The sequence below is a fragment of the Pagrus pagrus genome (genome assembly GCF_965226575.1).
Source record: "Pagrus pagrus genome assembly, chromosome: 12".
Classification (NCBI taxonomy): Eukaryota; Metazoa; Chordata; class Actinopteri; order Spariformes; family Sparidae; genus Pagrus; species Pagrus pagrus.
This window is the reverse complement of record NC_140196.1, coordinates 17,651,940-17,665,400: the sequence shown is the minus strand read 5'-3', so window position 1 is coordinate 17,665,400 and position 13,461 is coordinate 17,651,940. Positions and strand designations below refer to the sequence as shown.

General features: G+C 39.2%; 2 protein-coding genes across 2 annotated transcripts in view; both read left to right on the top strand.

Moving 5' to 3' along the window:
• The first annotated feature begins 1,430 nt into the window (after window positions 1-1,430).
• Window positions 1,431-9,978, top strand: acadm (acyl-CoA dehydrogenase medium chain). Its single transcript, XM_084369732.1, has 12 exons — window positions 1,431-1,538; window positions 3,512-3,617; window positions 3,928-4,025; window positions 4,197-4,266; window positions 4,431-4,531; window positions 5,019-5,099; window positions 5,364-5,494; window positions 5,746-5,854; window positions 6,270-6,410; window positions 8,578-8,673; window positions 8,818-9,066; window positions 9,165-9,978. The coding sequence occupies exons 1-12, from the start codon at window positions 1,524-1,526 to the stop codon at window positions 9,234-9,236; spliced, it is 1,269 nt and encodes a 422-aa protein (XP_084225858.1). The 5' UTR covers window positions 1,431-1,523; the 3' UTR covers window positions 9,237-9,978.
• A 1,223-nt stretch (window positions 9,979-11,201) lies between these two features.
• Window positions 11,202-13,461, top strand: part of rabggtb (Rab geranylgeranyltransferase subunit beta) — a gene marked incomplete at both ends in the record, with an annotated part of 10,576 nt that continues 8,316 nt past the window's right edge. The window contains 5 exons of the mRNA XM_084368242.1: window positions 11,202-11,270; window positions 11,635-11,742; window positions 12,224-12,421; window positions 12,973-13,078; window positions 13,345-13,448. Coding sequence (XP_084224368.1) covers window positions 11,202-11,270; window positions 11,635-11,742; window positions 12,224-12,421; window positions 12,973-13,078; window positions 13,345-13,448 — 585 coding nt within the window. The remainder of the gene's footprint in view (window positions 11,271-11,634; window positions 11,743-12,223; window positions 12,422-12,972; window positions 13,079-13,344; window positions 13,449-13,461) is intronic.

The following is a 13,461-nucleotide window of genomic DNA, read 5'->3' as shown; positions in this document are numbered from 1 at the left end:
CAGAATGGGAGCATCAGTATTTAGAGGGGTGAGAGTGTACGTAGATCTAGACAAATTGTGAGATACAGTTTTTGTAGAATCAATAAAGTAAGAATTAAATGCTGTTGCTACTTTAATGGGATCATGGGTCACAATTCCCTCTATATTTAGTTCTATAGTTTTATTGATGGCATTAGATTTCTCTGTTAATATTTATTCATTCTGCCAGATTTCTTTGTTATTACCCTTTGCTTCACGAAAAGCATTAATGAAAAATGTTACTTTTGCCCTTCTGAGCTTTTTTACAACCTTATTTCTCAGTGCAGTAAATAAACTCTGGGGTGCTTTTCACAACACTAATCATAACGCATTGTTAGAGGTTAAACTACCCAATAATAATATATAATAGTTAAAAATTCTGTAATAATATTCAGTTATGATAATAATTGAGTAATTTAACTTGTCATGATAACAATAACGCTGTTATGCATACTTAGAGTGTGGCGTAGGGATGATGTATTCTTGTAGGCTAACCCGGAAGTAAGCATCTCCCGGTTCCCTCGACAAAAAGCCAGTGGGATTTTTGAATTGGATTTTTGAATATCACAGAAAATAATCTCCGTGGCAAACACAAGTTTATGATACTAACACGTTTTGTTCAGCAAGATAATCCTCACAGATGAACACCACTTTTGTGATTTTGAAGCATAAATCAAATTCCTAGAAGTAAAAAGCTAATGTTAGGCTATAACAGGCTACACTGCGGTCCCATGACTTAAACACCAACACCACTAATCATCTTCCTACACTATTACTATACACGTTTTCTGTATACTGATAAATCTACATGTTGTAAAGTTAGAATAGTTTGTAACTAAAGTCGACCTGTAAAGACGGACGAGTGAGTAGATGAGTCTCCGTGTTCGGTGTGATGACCTTTATTGTCCATGACAACTTCTGTTGTCTCATTTATTAAATTGTTGTAAATCTATGTCTGTAAATCTTGCAAATTTCTTAACCACAGACCTTATTTCAGGCTTTAAACCCATTCAAAAAACCCATTGACTTTGAGATGAGGGAACCGGATGTGCAAAAATGCTGACTGATTTCCGGGTTTTAGGACTACAGACTACGACACTCTATACTTTAAATACATTTAGCGCTCTGTATTTTTTGTCAAGCTTGATATTGTAGTACTTGAAATGGAGTATGTTTCTACTGTTTGTATTGCTACTTTTACTCATCTGTATACACTCCATTGTAGAAATAGTATAGGGAGTATGAACAGCAGTATTACCACTAGCATCTGTTGTAGAATTGACAGTAGCAGGACTGTTGATTATACTTCTGTACTTGTATAAAACACACAGGTCAGGTTAAGTTAAGTAACAAACTGGGGGAAAAGTCATTTTCCGCATGCCGAGACCTGACACGTGATCAATCCCGCTGCTGTGATTGGCTGAGAAGGCGCCAATTTATATGTAGGGCAAAGGTAGCGGTGAAGTCTGTTTATCCGGCGTAGCCTGTCCACTGGTGTTGTAACGATGCTGTTCACCAAGGTACGTGTCTTTACATTAGTTATAATTGATGCAGCAGCATATGTACATAGCTTTAGTCGATTAAATAACTGTCGTGGCAGGTTGTTGTCCCCCTGACCCACATTTTCCTTGTTTCGAGTCAATCGAGGGAAGCTTTGCAAGCTACGTCACCTGCTAACGCTAGCTAGCAAACAGCTAATGTTACATATGTATGCACATATGATTTACACTGTCGTTATATACGTTTCACAGTAACGCTCTGATAAAGTTAGATTTCTGCTGCTTACAATGAAGTCACAGAGGCAATGTTAAGCATCTGACACTGAAAATAATTAGCTAGCTGGTATCTTTGATAAAACCCAGAAGGTCGTTAAACAAAACAGCGGTTATTTAAGGTAATATGGACTACGGAGCCCGGGAGGTGTCATACATAGGGTTTAAGATCGACCCGAAAATGTGCAATTACCCAATTTCTTCTGTTGGTGGAATAGCTCGTTGTTTTTGGCCGAGACAGCCGCTTTATGTTTTAGTACTGAAGTCATAGTGCTGATGCTGTACTGCACTGAAGGGTTTCTAATATGCTGCCCTTCCTCAGAAATACTTATGGAGTAACCAACTTAATATGATGTAGTATGGTACAGCACCACATGTTAATTATGATTTCATTAATACACAATATTTTAATCTATAGGCCTACTCTTTTTTTTGACAAATACTGAGCCTCGTCAAGACAGTGGTTTTGACAGGGCTGAATGATATCATTGTGCAGATGTACTTAATAAAGGGGTCAGTGAGCCCATGTCTTTGCTTAATTTTTACAACTTGAACCAAATCTAAAAAAGTTAATTAACAGTTCTATTTGTCTACAAATGTTACTCATATTATTATTTTCATACTAAATATTGCATTCATCCTTTTCTTGTGTGTTGCACAAAAGACCAAGGACACCCACAGAAATGGGTTAATCTTTTTTTTATTGTGCAGTAAACGGAGTATATTTTGAAAACCAAGTGGTTATAGGATTCCTTTGGAGAGCTTTGGAAATACTGTCACTAATGTAAATGTTAAATTTAGGTGTTCTCTGGGTTTTTCAAACTGTATATTTTGCAATTAGGGCTGGCCGATAAGACCTTGAATTGATACCTCGACATTTTTAAATCTCCAAAAAATTCATCATTAATGCTAGGATCTGGTGACAAAATCAAACATGACAATATTTTTTGACCAATCTTACCTTTGACCAATTTTGCAAAAATATTGTAGAGATGACTATGTACTTTAACAAAATACTAACACAATGAAAAATCTGGTAAATAATTATCAGTACTATAATGTCTAAGTGGGTAAAGGCAGGTATTAGAAAAAGTAGAACTGTAGGGTAAGAAAATGACATCACTTTACTGTAATGCAGCCTTTAAACCAGCAGAAGATGAAAGTAATGCCATATCATATAAAGACACATATCACGGTAACAATATATATCTTATATATTGCCCAGCCCTCATTGATTGATTGATAGTTTTGACAGATTGTGATATGATTCAGGATTAGTGCATCATGATCATTTTGCATCACAGTACTGCAGCACTTCATTAAAATGCTTTGTGTTGTTTGAATGTGATGGTGACGCACATGGCATCGAAACGCTGGTCAATAAATAAAAGTTTGTTGTTCCTGATCTTTGTGCTCCAGTATACTTTGGACTCTGTTCCTGAAGTCTCTCTTGATATAATGCTGTTACATCACACATTGTACTTTTATCAAATAATTGCAGCTTCTTGTGATGTGGATATTGCACTTCGTCATATTTTGATTTTGATAATATTTCTCTAATTGTAAGGGTATTTATTTTCTGGAAAAATGATTTTAAGCTCTGACTCGAATGTAATGGTAATGCAGGAAAGTTACAAAAATAGTCTTAAGTTGTGGAGGTGCCCTCAAATTTACTAACTAAAACCTTGTTTTATGGTGTTGATTTCACCTTTCATGTGCAGGTTCTCAAAGCCAGTGTGCGGCCTGGGATCCGGCTGCAGAGCTCCAGTGCAGCCGCTGCTACAGCATCTCACAGCAGCCAGTCAGGAGGAATTGGCTATTCATTTGGTAAGCAGAATGTGGAGCCTTTACATTGCACCAACCTCATTCTGTGCAAAAATGTCTTCCTAACTTAGAGTCAGACAGTTCAGCAGGTTTCTTCCAAAGTAATAGTGTTTACAGTGTAAAATCCCAACATTCTTTTCCTTGAGGGAAATTTATTGTCAAAGACTCTTTACCAACCTGATTTGACTAACTTAAGACTGCTGAAACCCCATATAAGCATCAGCTGTACACAGTACAGGGACCGTTGATTCTGTCTCTCCTCATTAAATTGAAATCCCTTCATGGCTTGTCTTCTTGCTGCTTTGACCCACAGAGCTGACAGAGCAGCAAAAGGAGTTCCAGCAGCTGGCGAGGAGGTTTGCACGTGAAGAGATTGTCCCTGCTGCACCTGCTTATGACAAGAGTGGTGAAGTGAGTATAGCCCAGAGATTAGGCTGCTGCAGGGAGTGGACAGTATTTATATGATTAATAACCAAGACAGTAAGGTATGGCAAATAAGCGCCACAACCATGCTTATTTGCCATACCTTACTGTAAAGGATAAGTTTGAATAATTAAATAATTAAATGTTGTCATTTTACAGTATCCTATCCCCATCATCAAGAAAGCATGGGAGCTTGGTCTGATGAATGGTCACATTCCTCAGGAATATGGTATGTTATTTCGATGCACGCTGACTATTTCAGAATGACTTCTCCAATCTTAAAGCCACCACTGCTCAAGTGCTTAAGTGTATTTTGTATCTATTTTCTTTTGCAAGCTGGCTGACTTCTGTTTAAAAACTCACCCTGTTGTGTCTTGGCCCATTTGTGTTTAGGTGGAATGGGTTTGTCAATCTTTGACAACTGCCTCATCACAGAAGAGTTGGCTTATGGGTGCACAGGAGTACAGACCGCTATCGAAGCAAACTCTCTGGGAGTAAGTTGTTGTTTATCACAAACTCTTCACCAGTTTTTAGAGGCTCATTTTATTCAAATGAAAGTCTTTTTAGGTATCTTTCACTAGGGTAACCTCTCTGAAACAAATTCTGATTTGGGAATTCAACAAAATGCCTGTCAAGATTATTGCTTAAGTACCAGATTGATGAGAGTAGATATACAACACCAGATCAATCAATAAAGGATTCTCTTATCTTCTTAATAAAATCCAACTGATACCCAGCCTTATCCAACACTAAGACTCCTCCACCACTTCATAGTGAAATCAGTGAATATCTGAGAACTATCTTCATTGTTTATTATTTTTTGAGTTAGGCAAAGTTGTATTGTATAGTTGTATTTTGTTTTTTCAAAATAAACAGAATTCGCAAGTCGTCTGGTTTCAACACGAGATCAGTCACAACAATGATCAATAATAGTGGTTGTAGCTCGGTTAGAATTTAATTATATCTGTTTCTCCCACACAGCAAATGCCTGTTATTCTAGCTGGCAGTGATGCACAGAAGAGCAAATATCTGGGAAGGATGGCTGAGGAGCCTCTAATGTGTGTAAGTATTTAATTTTGTAGAATCAGAGGAAGGATTTCCTGCACAGCTTCACCTGCTTGGGTCCGTTTTGAGTTGTATTTTTATTTCTGACACTATTTAACAACAGCAGCAAATGTCTTCTTGTAAGGGGCGGGCATGTTTTATAATAGTGCTACTTTGATATTGTGTGTTGGCACCAGCAGCAAAAATCTTTGGAAAAATGGTACGGCTCTGTCTTGCATGAGATCAGACAATGTGAACTATTGTGCAATGTTTTTTCGACAGGCGTACTGTGTGACAGAACCGGGGGCGGGCTCTGATGTGGCCGGCCTCAAGACCCGAGCTGTGAAGATGGGCGATGAGTATGTTGTGAACGGGCAGAAGATGTGGATCACCAATGGTGGGAAAGCTAACTGGTGTGTACTCACTACCACTGCTCTTACTGTACACTCAATAGAATATGGAAATAGAATATACACTCAGTTGTCAGTTTATGTTGATTGAACTTTATGATCATTTTTTGGAGGCTGCAGTTTGTATTGTACAACTTCCCAGTCGGGAAAGTGAGTGGCTAGTTTACTTGGCCCACACAATTGTGCAATCCTTATTGTTGAGCCCTGCTGAATACAATAACATGTCTGTTCTTATACACCTTTCATATTCCTAGGTACTTCCTGCTGGCCCGCACCAACCCAGATCCTAAATGTCCAACCAGCAAAGCTTTTACTGGCTTCATTGTGGACGCAGACACTCCAGGAATTCAAATAGGAAGAAAGGTAAGATTATCTTTCTTTATTCATGAACTGGTTTTGTTTGAAGTTCTGTATTATCTTGGAGGTTAGAAACATTTAATCAAAGCTGTGAGAGATGAATTAATGAACCTCAAAGCTGAGAGAAACTTGAAAATGTTTCCCTTTTCCCAGTAGACCAAGAAAGAAAATGTGGTTTTCAAAGCAGCTGTACCACATTTATATTTGCAGAAAAGGGAAACTTTAAAGCTACAAAATCCAGATTTTTAGCTTAAAATCTTGTAGTGCAGCGAAGTATTATATTAATCATCATCAGAGAGAATTGGATTATAATCAATAAGTAAACCTCTGCAGGATGGTCACATATTTACCTCTGGTGTGCACTCAAATAATTTGACACTTCACAAGATAACATGTCCCTGTAACTCTTCTGTGCTTGTAGGAGTTGAACATGGGCCAGAGGTGCTCTGACACCAGAGGCATCACTTTTGAGGATGTGAGGATACCGAAGGAGAACGTCCTGATCGCAGAGGGAGCTGGCTTCAAAATCGCCATGGGTGCTTTCGACAACACTCGGCCACCGGTAAGTCTGGACTGAATATCTACAATACCACATATAATTGTCTTTTTTGTTACTCCAAAGATGGCTCAACAGTTATTTTTTGTTGTTTAGAAGAAAACAGGGAAGACTTTTTTTTTTTTTAAAGGGGACATATTATGCTCATTTCTGCTTGTTGACATGGGTCCTTGATGTCTAAATGGAATGATAGTAACATGCTTTGGTCAAAAAAACCAAAGGATTGAGCACAGCAGGGTTGTTTACACACCAGTTTCACAGCCCTGCTCTAAGCAGCCGGATTCAGTGACTTTTTTTCATTATGTTAATGAGCTACTGCGTGCGCCGCCCACTTCTTCCTGCCGACCGGAAGACGTGAGGAAGGCATCGCGGGACCATGGCAACAAGCACTACACAGCAACTTTCAATAAAGTTGAGGAAAAAAACAAACAAAAAAAACAAACAAGGAGCAATACACAGCGCGACGCAGCTTTTCTGTGTCCGTGCCTGCATATAACTGATAGTAGCACAGCAGACATGTAGCAGGTAGCCCCTGTCTCCAGCTCCAAAACAAAGTAGTGACTGCTTTACTGCAGATAACGTTTTGATACTCTCAGGTCTGGTCTCTCATGCCAGCAGCTAACGCTACAGGCTGTAGCATTAGCTGTACCGTTAGCTGTAGCCTACAGCTAACGCTACAGCTAATGCTACGGCTAACGCTACACACGTATTACATGTATACCAACACACAGAAAAACAGTCAGAGGACAGTCTCCCAGAGCCAAGACGTCTGCTAAACTACAGCAGCTCCTCGGGCTGTCACACAGTCAGCAGTGCATTCAGACAAGACACGCTTCTAGGAGTTTGCTTACACACTGTCCTTTAGCACAACATGCTAATGAATTAACGTAGCTCACTGGCCGAGAATAACAGACCAGTTCATACCGTTTCCTCTGCGTGTTCACCGCGGAACAGCAGCTAAACGTCCGCGAACAACTGACACACACAACTGAGACGATCTCACACCATCTCCTCTGTTTGTTCACCGCGGAGCAGCAGCTCACTGTCCGCGAACAACTGAGACATTTCACCCCGTCTCCTCCCCATGTTCACGGCCGAGCAGTGGTTCACCGGCCGGTTAGAAGCGATACAATCTCAATATCCCAATTCATTTTCTCAATTCACCTTCATGTTTTAAAAGAGTGCTGATATGACAAATTAACGCTTCGTATCATTAACATTATCTTGAATCCTACGGTCAGTAAGCCCAACGTTGATAACTTCACATGTAATGTTAGTTCAGCCTCATATTTACACCCACGGTTAGCGTTAGCTCATGTGCTAAACGGCCAAAGTAACACAAACTATACTGTTTTTTAAATACTTACAGTTCCATCACTGACAGTGGGTATGAATCCATCTTTTAAGGGACAATCTCGTTGCCAGTCCAGCGTTGTACTGACCCTGGTTGCTGAAACAGTCCGGGGTGAAGTGACTGGCACAGACCATAACGCTTCTGCTCACTGAAGCTGGGACCCTGATAAATAAAAAGTAGCCTCTTCGCTCTGATATCCTCTTTGGTAGGGAGGCGATGTAGCGAAACATGAGGATCCGTGCATCCGACGACAGAGCAGCAGTGCTTGGCTTTCGGGTTGTACATGGTAGCGGTCAGGCTGTCGCGTACAAGTTAGCGAGGGAAAAAAATGGCGGATCCTCGTTCAGGTAGCTGGCGTAATGTGGGAGGAGATACGCAAAGAGTATGCAAAAGACCGGATTGTGACATCACAATCCGGTCGAAATCCAAACGGCTCGCTTAGAGACTCAATTCCTGACTCTGCCAGGTACAAAATATTGACTAAGTTGTCAAAACTCATGCTTAGGGGGTGGGGAGGCACTCCGGATACGCAACTATACATACTAAAGCAAGGAAAAAGTCAGTTTTGCATAATATGTCCCCTTTAAATCAGTTTATTTCAACAATTTTAAATTTTAAAATCTGCGTCAATATCACCCAGAAAATCCCAACGCAAAAAACCTACAGTTAAGTCAAGACTGTATCTGATACTCCATAACAATATCAAATAATTTCACGCTATTATACGATGTAAATGAAATACCCATGTTTTTAATTGTATTTATTACTGAAGATTTGTGTTTTGAAGATGATGTTACTAAAGACATGAATGTACTGCAGGTGGCAGCAGGAGCAACAGGCCTGGCACAGAGGGCCCTTGAAGAAGCTACCAATTATGCACTGGAGAGGAAGACCTTCGGCAAAGTCATTGCTGAGGTTTGTTCGCTTAATGAATTTATAGATGATCAGCAGAATAGCTCTATCATAATAACTCTGAGGTGGCAACACAGCTTTACAGTGTTAAAAGTACAAAGTTGAACACTGAATCAACAGGCTCCTCTTTCTCCTCTCGTTTCATAGCACCAGGCTGTCTCCTTCCTCTTGGCTGAAATGGCGATGAAGGTGGAACTGGCCAGAATGGCGTACCAGCGGTCCGCCTGGGAAGTGGACCAGGGCCGCAGAAACACCTACTACGCCTCCATTGCCAAGGCTTTCGCTGGAGACATCGCCAACCAGGTGGCCTCTGATGCCGTCCAGGTATTTGGAGGAAACGGCTTCAACAGTGATTACCCAGTAGAGAAGCTGATGAGAGATGCCAAGATCTACCAGGTGGGTGACGATGTTGTGCACCTAATCACTGTAAGCAGAGGTTTTTGGCATTTCGAAAGGCAGCTTGATATTCTTTAATTTTCTGATTTTCTTTGTAGATCTACGAGGGCACAGCTCAAATCCAAAGACTCATCATTGCCCGTGAACACCTGGGAAGATTCAAGAAATGAACACTGCATGCCTGATTTGTCCTCATTCAGATGTATTTTGTCGTAACTTTTCTATACAAGGGTGCTCCTGGGAAAATAGATCTAGTTACTTAAACTCAGGATCTAGTTGTAAAATGTTGTTTGCCTTAACATCATTTCATCCTGCCTTGCTTTTTTGGACTCATCCAGACCCTGAGTTGGTTTCTCATCAAAGAACATGTAACCCCGTCCACAAGACCTGTCACGTTTCTCAAACGGTTTTCCAAATGCAGCTCAGAACTGTGGCCTTATTTTTTTGACTTAATGAGATGATAAGGATCACCACATTTAGGCAAAAGATCACGTGACCATGCCCTGCCAGGCTCCTGCCTCAGCAGGCTGTGAAGCCAGATATGAACAAACTTTGTGGATGCAAAACAAAATTTCCACACTGTAGAAGCAATTACATTTTGATCTGTACAAATCCATTTTTCTCCTGAATGTGTTAAGTGGCATGTGTGTCAGAATGTTTTTCTGTCTGATTTATCACATTAAATCCTTGCTGCTGTTGATGCTATCGGTTGTGCATTACTACCGAATGTCCACATAGATGGGCATCAGCTTTTCAGTTACCCACTGCATTAACCATGGATGTAATATGCAGGTAGTGGTTCAGCTCACTATAACATACCATTCACTTTGTGACTACACTCATGACATAATGTTGAATTTGAAGCCTGTATATCATCCATTTATTAAATTATTCCACTTGATCTACAACTGATCATGGTTTCGTCTTGTTTTTACTATACCTACTGAGATAAAAATATTTTTTCTGTTCTCATGTGGAAGTTCGGTGAACCAAGAAAACCAAAACCCTGAAACAGTTTGTTCAGAATATGTGTGATGATGTCAGAGGAGAGCTTTTGTTTTCTATAAAGTTGGATTTATAGAAAGAAAAAAAAGTTCCTCTGCAACAAAGATTAACAAACAGCAGTATATTAATATATGGAATAGGATGGCCCACTTAAATACTACTGACTTCCTAGCATGTAGGGCAGCTTATATGGCACTGCATAGCGTTTTCTCCACTGGCACCTGAGAGCAGAGGAGAGGTTCTCAAGCTCTTTCACGTCACGGACACTTAAACTGATCAACAAATTAGACCACAGTGACCATCTGATGAGATCTTACTTTGTGATATACCATTTCCAGTGTAGATTTGCTTACACACAATATTAAATTCTACCATATTATTGTTCTTGAAAGAAATACATACACTCAATATGTAAGTATCAAGTTTATATAAACTTTTATGTCTGTTCAACCAAGAAACCCTTCTGTTTTCATTCTGTAACGGGTCATTAGAACTGACAATTATAATTGTATAATACTTTATTTGGCAAAAATATTATACAGTGATACTGTGAAACTGATAATTTCTGAGACAGTTTTTGTAACATGAAAATCTTCACATTACAAAATCTGTAGGGAACACAAACGTAACAAAAGATTTTTATTGTTTTGTTGGTGCTCATTGTTAAGCATCTTTGAGTATTCAGAAAAGCACTGTATAGGTACAATGTATTATTATTATTATTATTATTATTATTATTATTAAGAAAGATCCTAAGGTACTCCTCAGGTAATAATGTTTAAAAGCCTTTATTCAGATGGCTTTTTCATGTTGACATTTTTCAAAGGGTAGAAAATGCTGTTTAAAAACACAAAATAAGTGACAGCACTGCTGTGCTATTATTTAATGACAATACTTTTCCAAATGATGATTGTATATGCAAAAACTAAATGTGTGTGACACCTTAATAAACCTGGAAAATTTAAAAAATTATATACAAAACATTACTTTGAAAATTGTATTCATGCATGTATTGTATTTTCTATTTTGAATATTTGTATCTATATTATATATTTACATTCTTTACATGGAGTTATTTAAATTAATGTGTAATAACTGCAGTTCACACTCCCAAGCAGAAGGTGGCGGTAATGCGCCTCCAACCAACCGCCGTAAACAGGAAGAAGGAGAAGTCTGATCATGCTAAACATTTCAGAATGGTAACCGGCTTCATGTTGTAAATGTTATAACGTTAGTTAGTCAGTGTAATTTAAGATAACAGTATAGCCGAACTGGATGGAAATGTCTACTCAGCTCAGTTAAATGTAAATGTAGCCTGACATTGACCGCTAATGTGTAAAAGCAGCTATAATGTACAGTTAGCTAGCATCAGTGTTAGCACGTAGCTCGTTGATAGCTTAAACTGTCAACTACTCGTGTCCTGTTTTCATTTTCGCCATCTAGCCAAATAATTACGAGCTAGGTGTGACAGCGATAGGATGGGGATTACAATTTTATGTTTTTGAAACAAGATCAGTTAGAATTTGTGGCATGTCTTAAATAATGTGATGTTTTTAATGTCAGGGTACCCAAATAAAAGATGTCATCATTAAGCCTGACGCTCCCAACACACTGCTGCTGGACAAACATGCAGACTACATCGCTGCATACGGCTCCAAGAAGGATGACTATGTGAGTAAATGCAATCTCATGGGCTTTCTAGATGTCTGTTTCTGCACTTGACACCTTTAATCTAGTATCTACTCACTGGTGTGCTCTTTAGGGCTGGGTCTTTTTGTGATCAGAGAGAAACTTTAGCTAATACCACAGGATCAAAGTGTGCTTCTTACTTAGTGGCAACAGTTTGGGGAAGTCCCTTTTCTGTTTTAGCATGCCAGTGCACAGAGCCAGGTCCATAAAGAAATGTCTTGTTTCCTCAGATTGGTGGTCTGGAGACAGCCCTGACCTCAACCCCACCCAACACCTTTTTGAATTGATCAAATGAATTAATCGGTTATTAAAATATTAGCGATTGATTTAATAGTTGAGACCTAATTGTTGCAGATCTAAAGCAGAGTCCACAGCCTTAGTTTAATCTATTAATGAATAAACCAGGGGGTTGTTCAGTAAACAGGTTCTGCTCCTCTATTTGTTCATGTCTGTGTTTGTCCAGGAGTACACGCTGTCAGAGTACCTGAGGATGAGCGGTATCTACTGGGGGCTGACAGTAATGGACCTGATGGGGCAGCTGCCCCGGATGAACAGGCAGGAGATCATAGACTTCATCAAAGCCTGTCAGCATGAGTGTGGAGGCTTCAGCGCCAGTATCGGACACGACCCCCACCTGCTCTACACCCTCAGCGCAGTCCAGGTGACTCCTAAGACAGACTGTGAAATGTGACAAATTGACAGACTAAAGAATAAAGAAAGATAATCTATCCTTCAGAGATGTATTTTTATTTTGTTTTTTTTAAGGATATTTTTGTTTGAAGTGATATTTTCTCAGCAAAACGTCTTTATTTGTCTGTTGGCATAATCTTTTGTGACAGTATTGGAGAGATGACTAATGGTGCATTGGCACAAAATATGAAAACAATGAGATTTTTGATAAATAACCATCAGTAATGTGGATTTCATGACTAAGTGGGTAAAGACAAGTATTAAAACAAGTAGAACAGTCTGGTAAGTTCAGAAAAGTGCATCACTTTACTGTAATGCCGCCTTTAAAACCAAGAAAGACAACTATTATGTCGTATCACAATGTAGCCACATCCAAAATCTAAGATGACTCATAGTCTCATGATATGATATAGTATCCATGCCCAGCTCAAGCTTGAATGCTCTGCAACCCTTTTGTTTTGCCTGCGTGTTTGACTTTTGTTTTTGGTTTGAGTTCTGTATTTTGAACTATCTCATCCTCAGATCCTGTGCTTGTATGACAATGTGGACGCGATCGATGTGGACAAAGTGGTGGAATACATCAAAGGGCTGCAGCAGGAAGACGGCTCATTCGCAGGAGACAAATGGGGTGAGCAAGACGAACTCTTTTGTGTGTACTTCTTTTGAAATGTACTGCTGTATAACTTGTACAAATATATAACTGAAAGATCCCCTCCACACATGTGTTAAGGCTAGATCCCAAATGATGTAACAGTTTTTTGACCTTTAACTGATAGATCGGTATCAGTGTAAATGTTGGCCGATATATACCTGCTTGTGGTAATTTATTTATTATAATAATACGAGAATAGTTACCTTTTCTGTTGTTATAATTACAGTTCTTTGTCTTTATAGGAGAAATAGACACAAGATTTTCTTTCTGTGCGGTTGCTACACTTGCATTACTGGTATGTATGTCATGTACAGTTCTTCTCAAGTATTTGTCTTTACTTAACGCTGTAACATTTTTTA

What these genes read in the sequence shown, in the direction of transcription:
- acadm (XM_084369732.1), top strand. An exon ending in AGGAATTGGCTATTCATTTG is followed by an intron (nt 3,618 to 3,927) that starts GTAAGCAGAATG and finishes TTTGACCCACAG; the next exon opens with AGCTGACAGAGCAGCAAAAG. An exon ending in GAATTCAAATAGGAAGAAAG is followed by an intron (nt 5,855 to 6,269) that starts GTAAGATTATCT and finishes CTGTGCTTGTAG; the next exon opens with GAGTTGAACATGGGCCAGAG.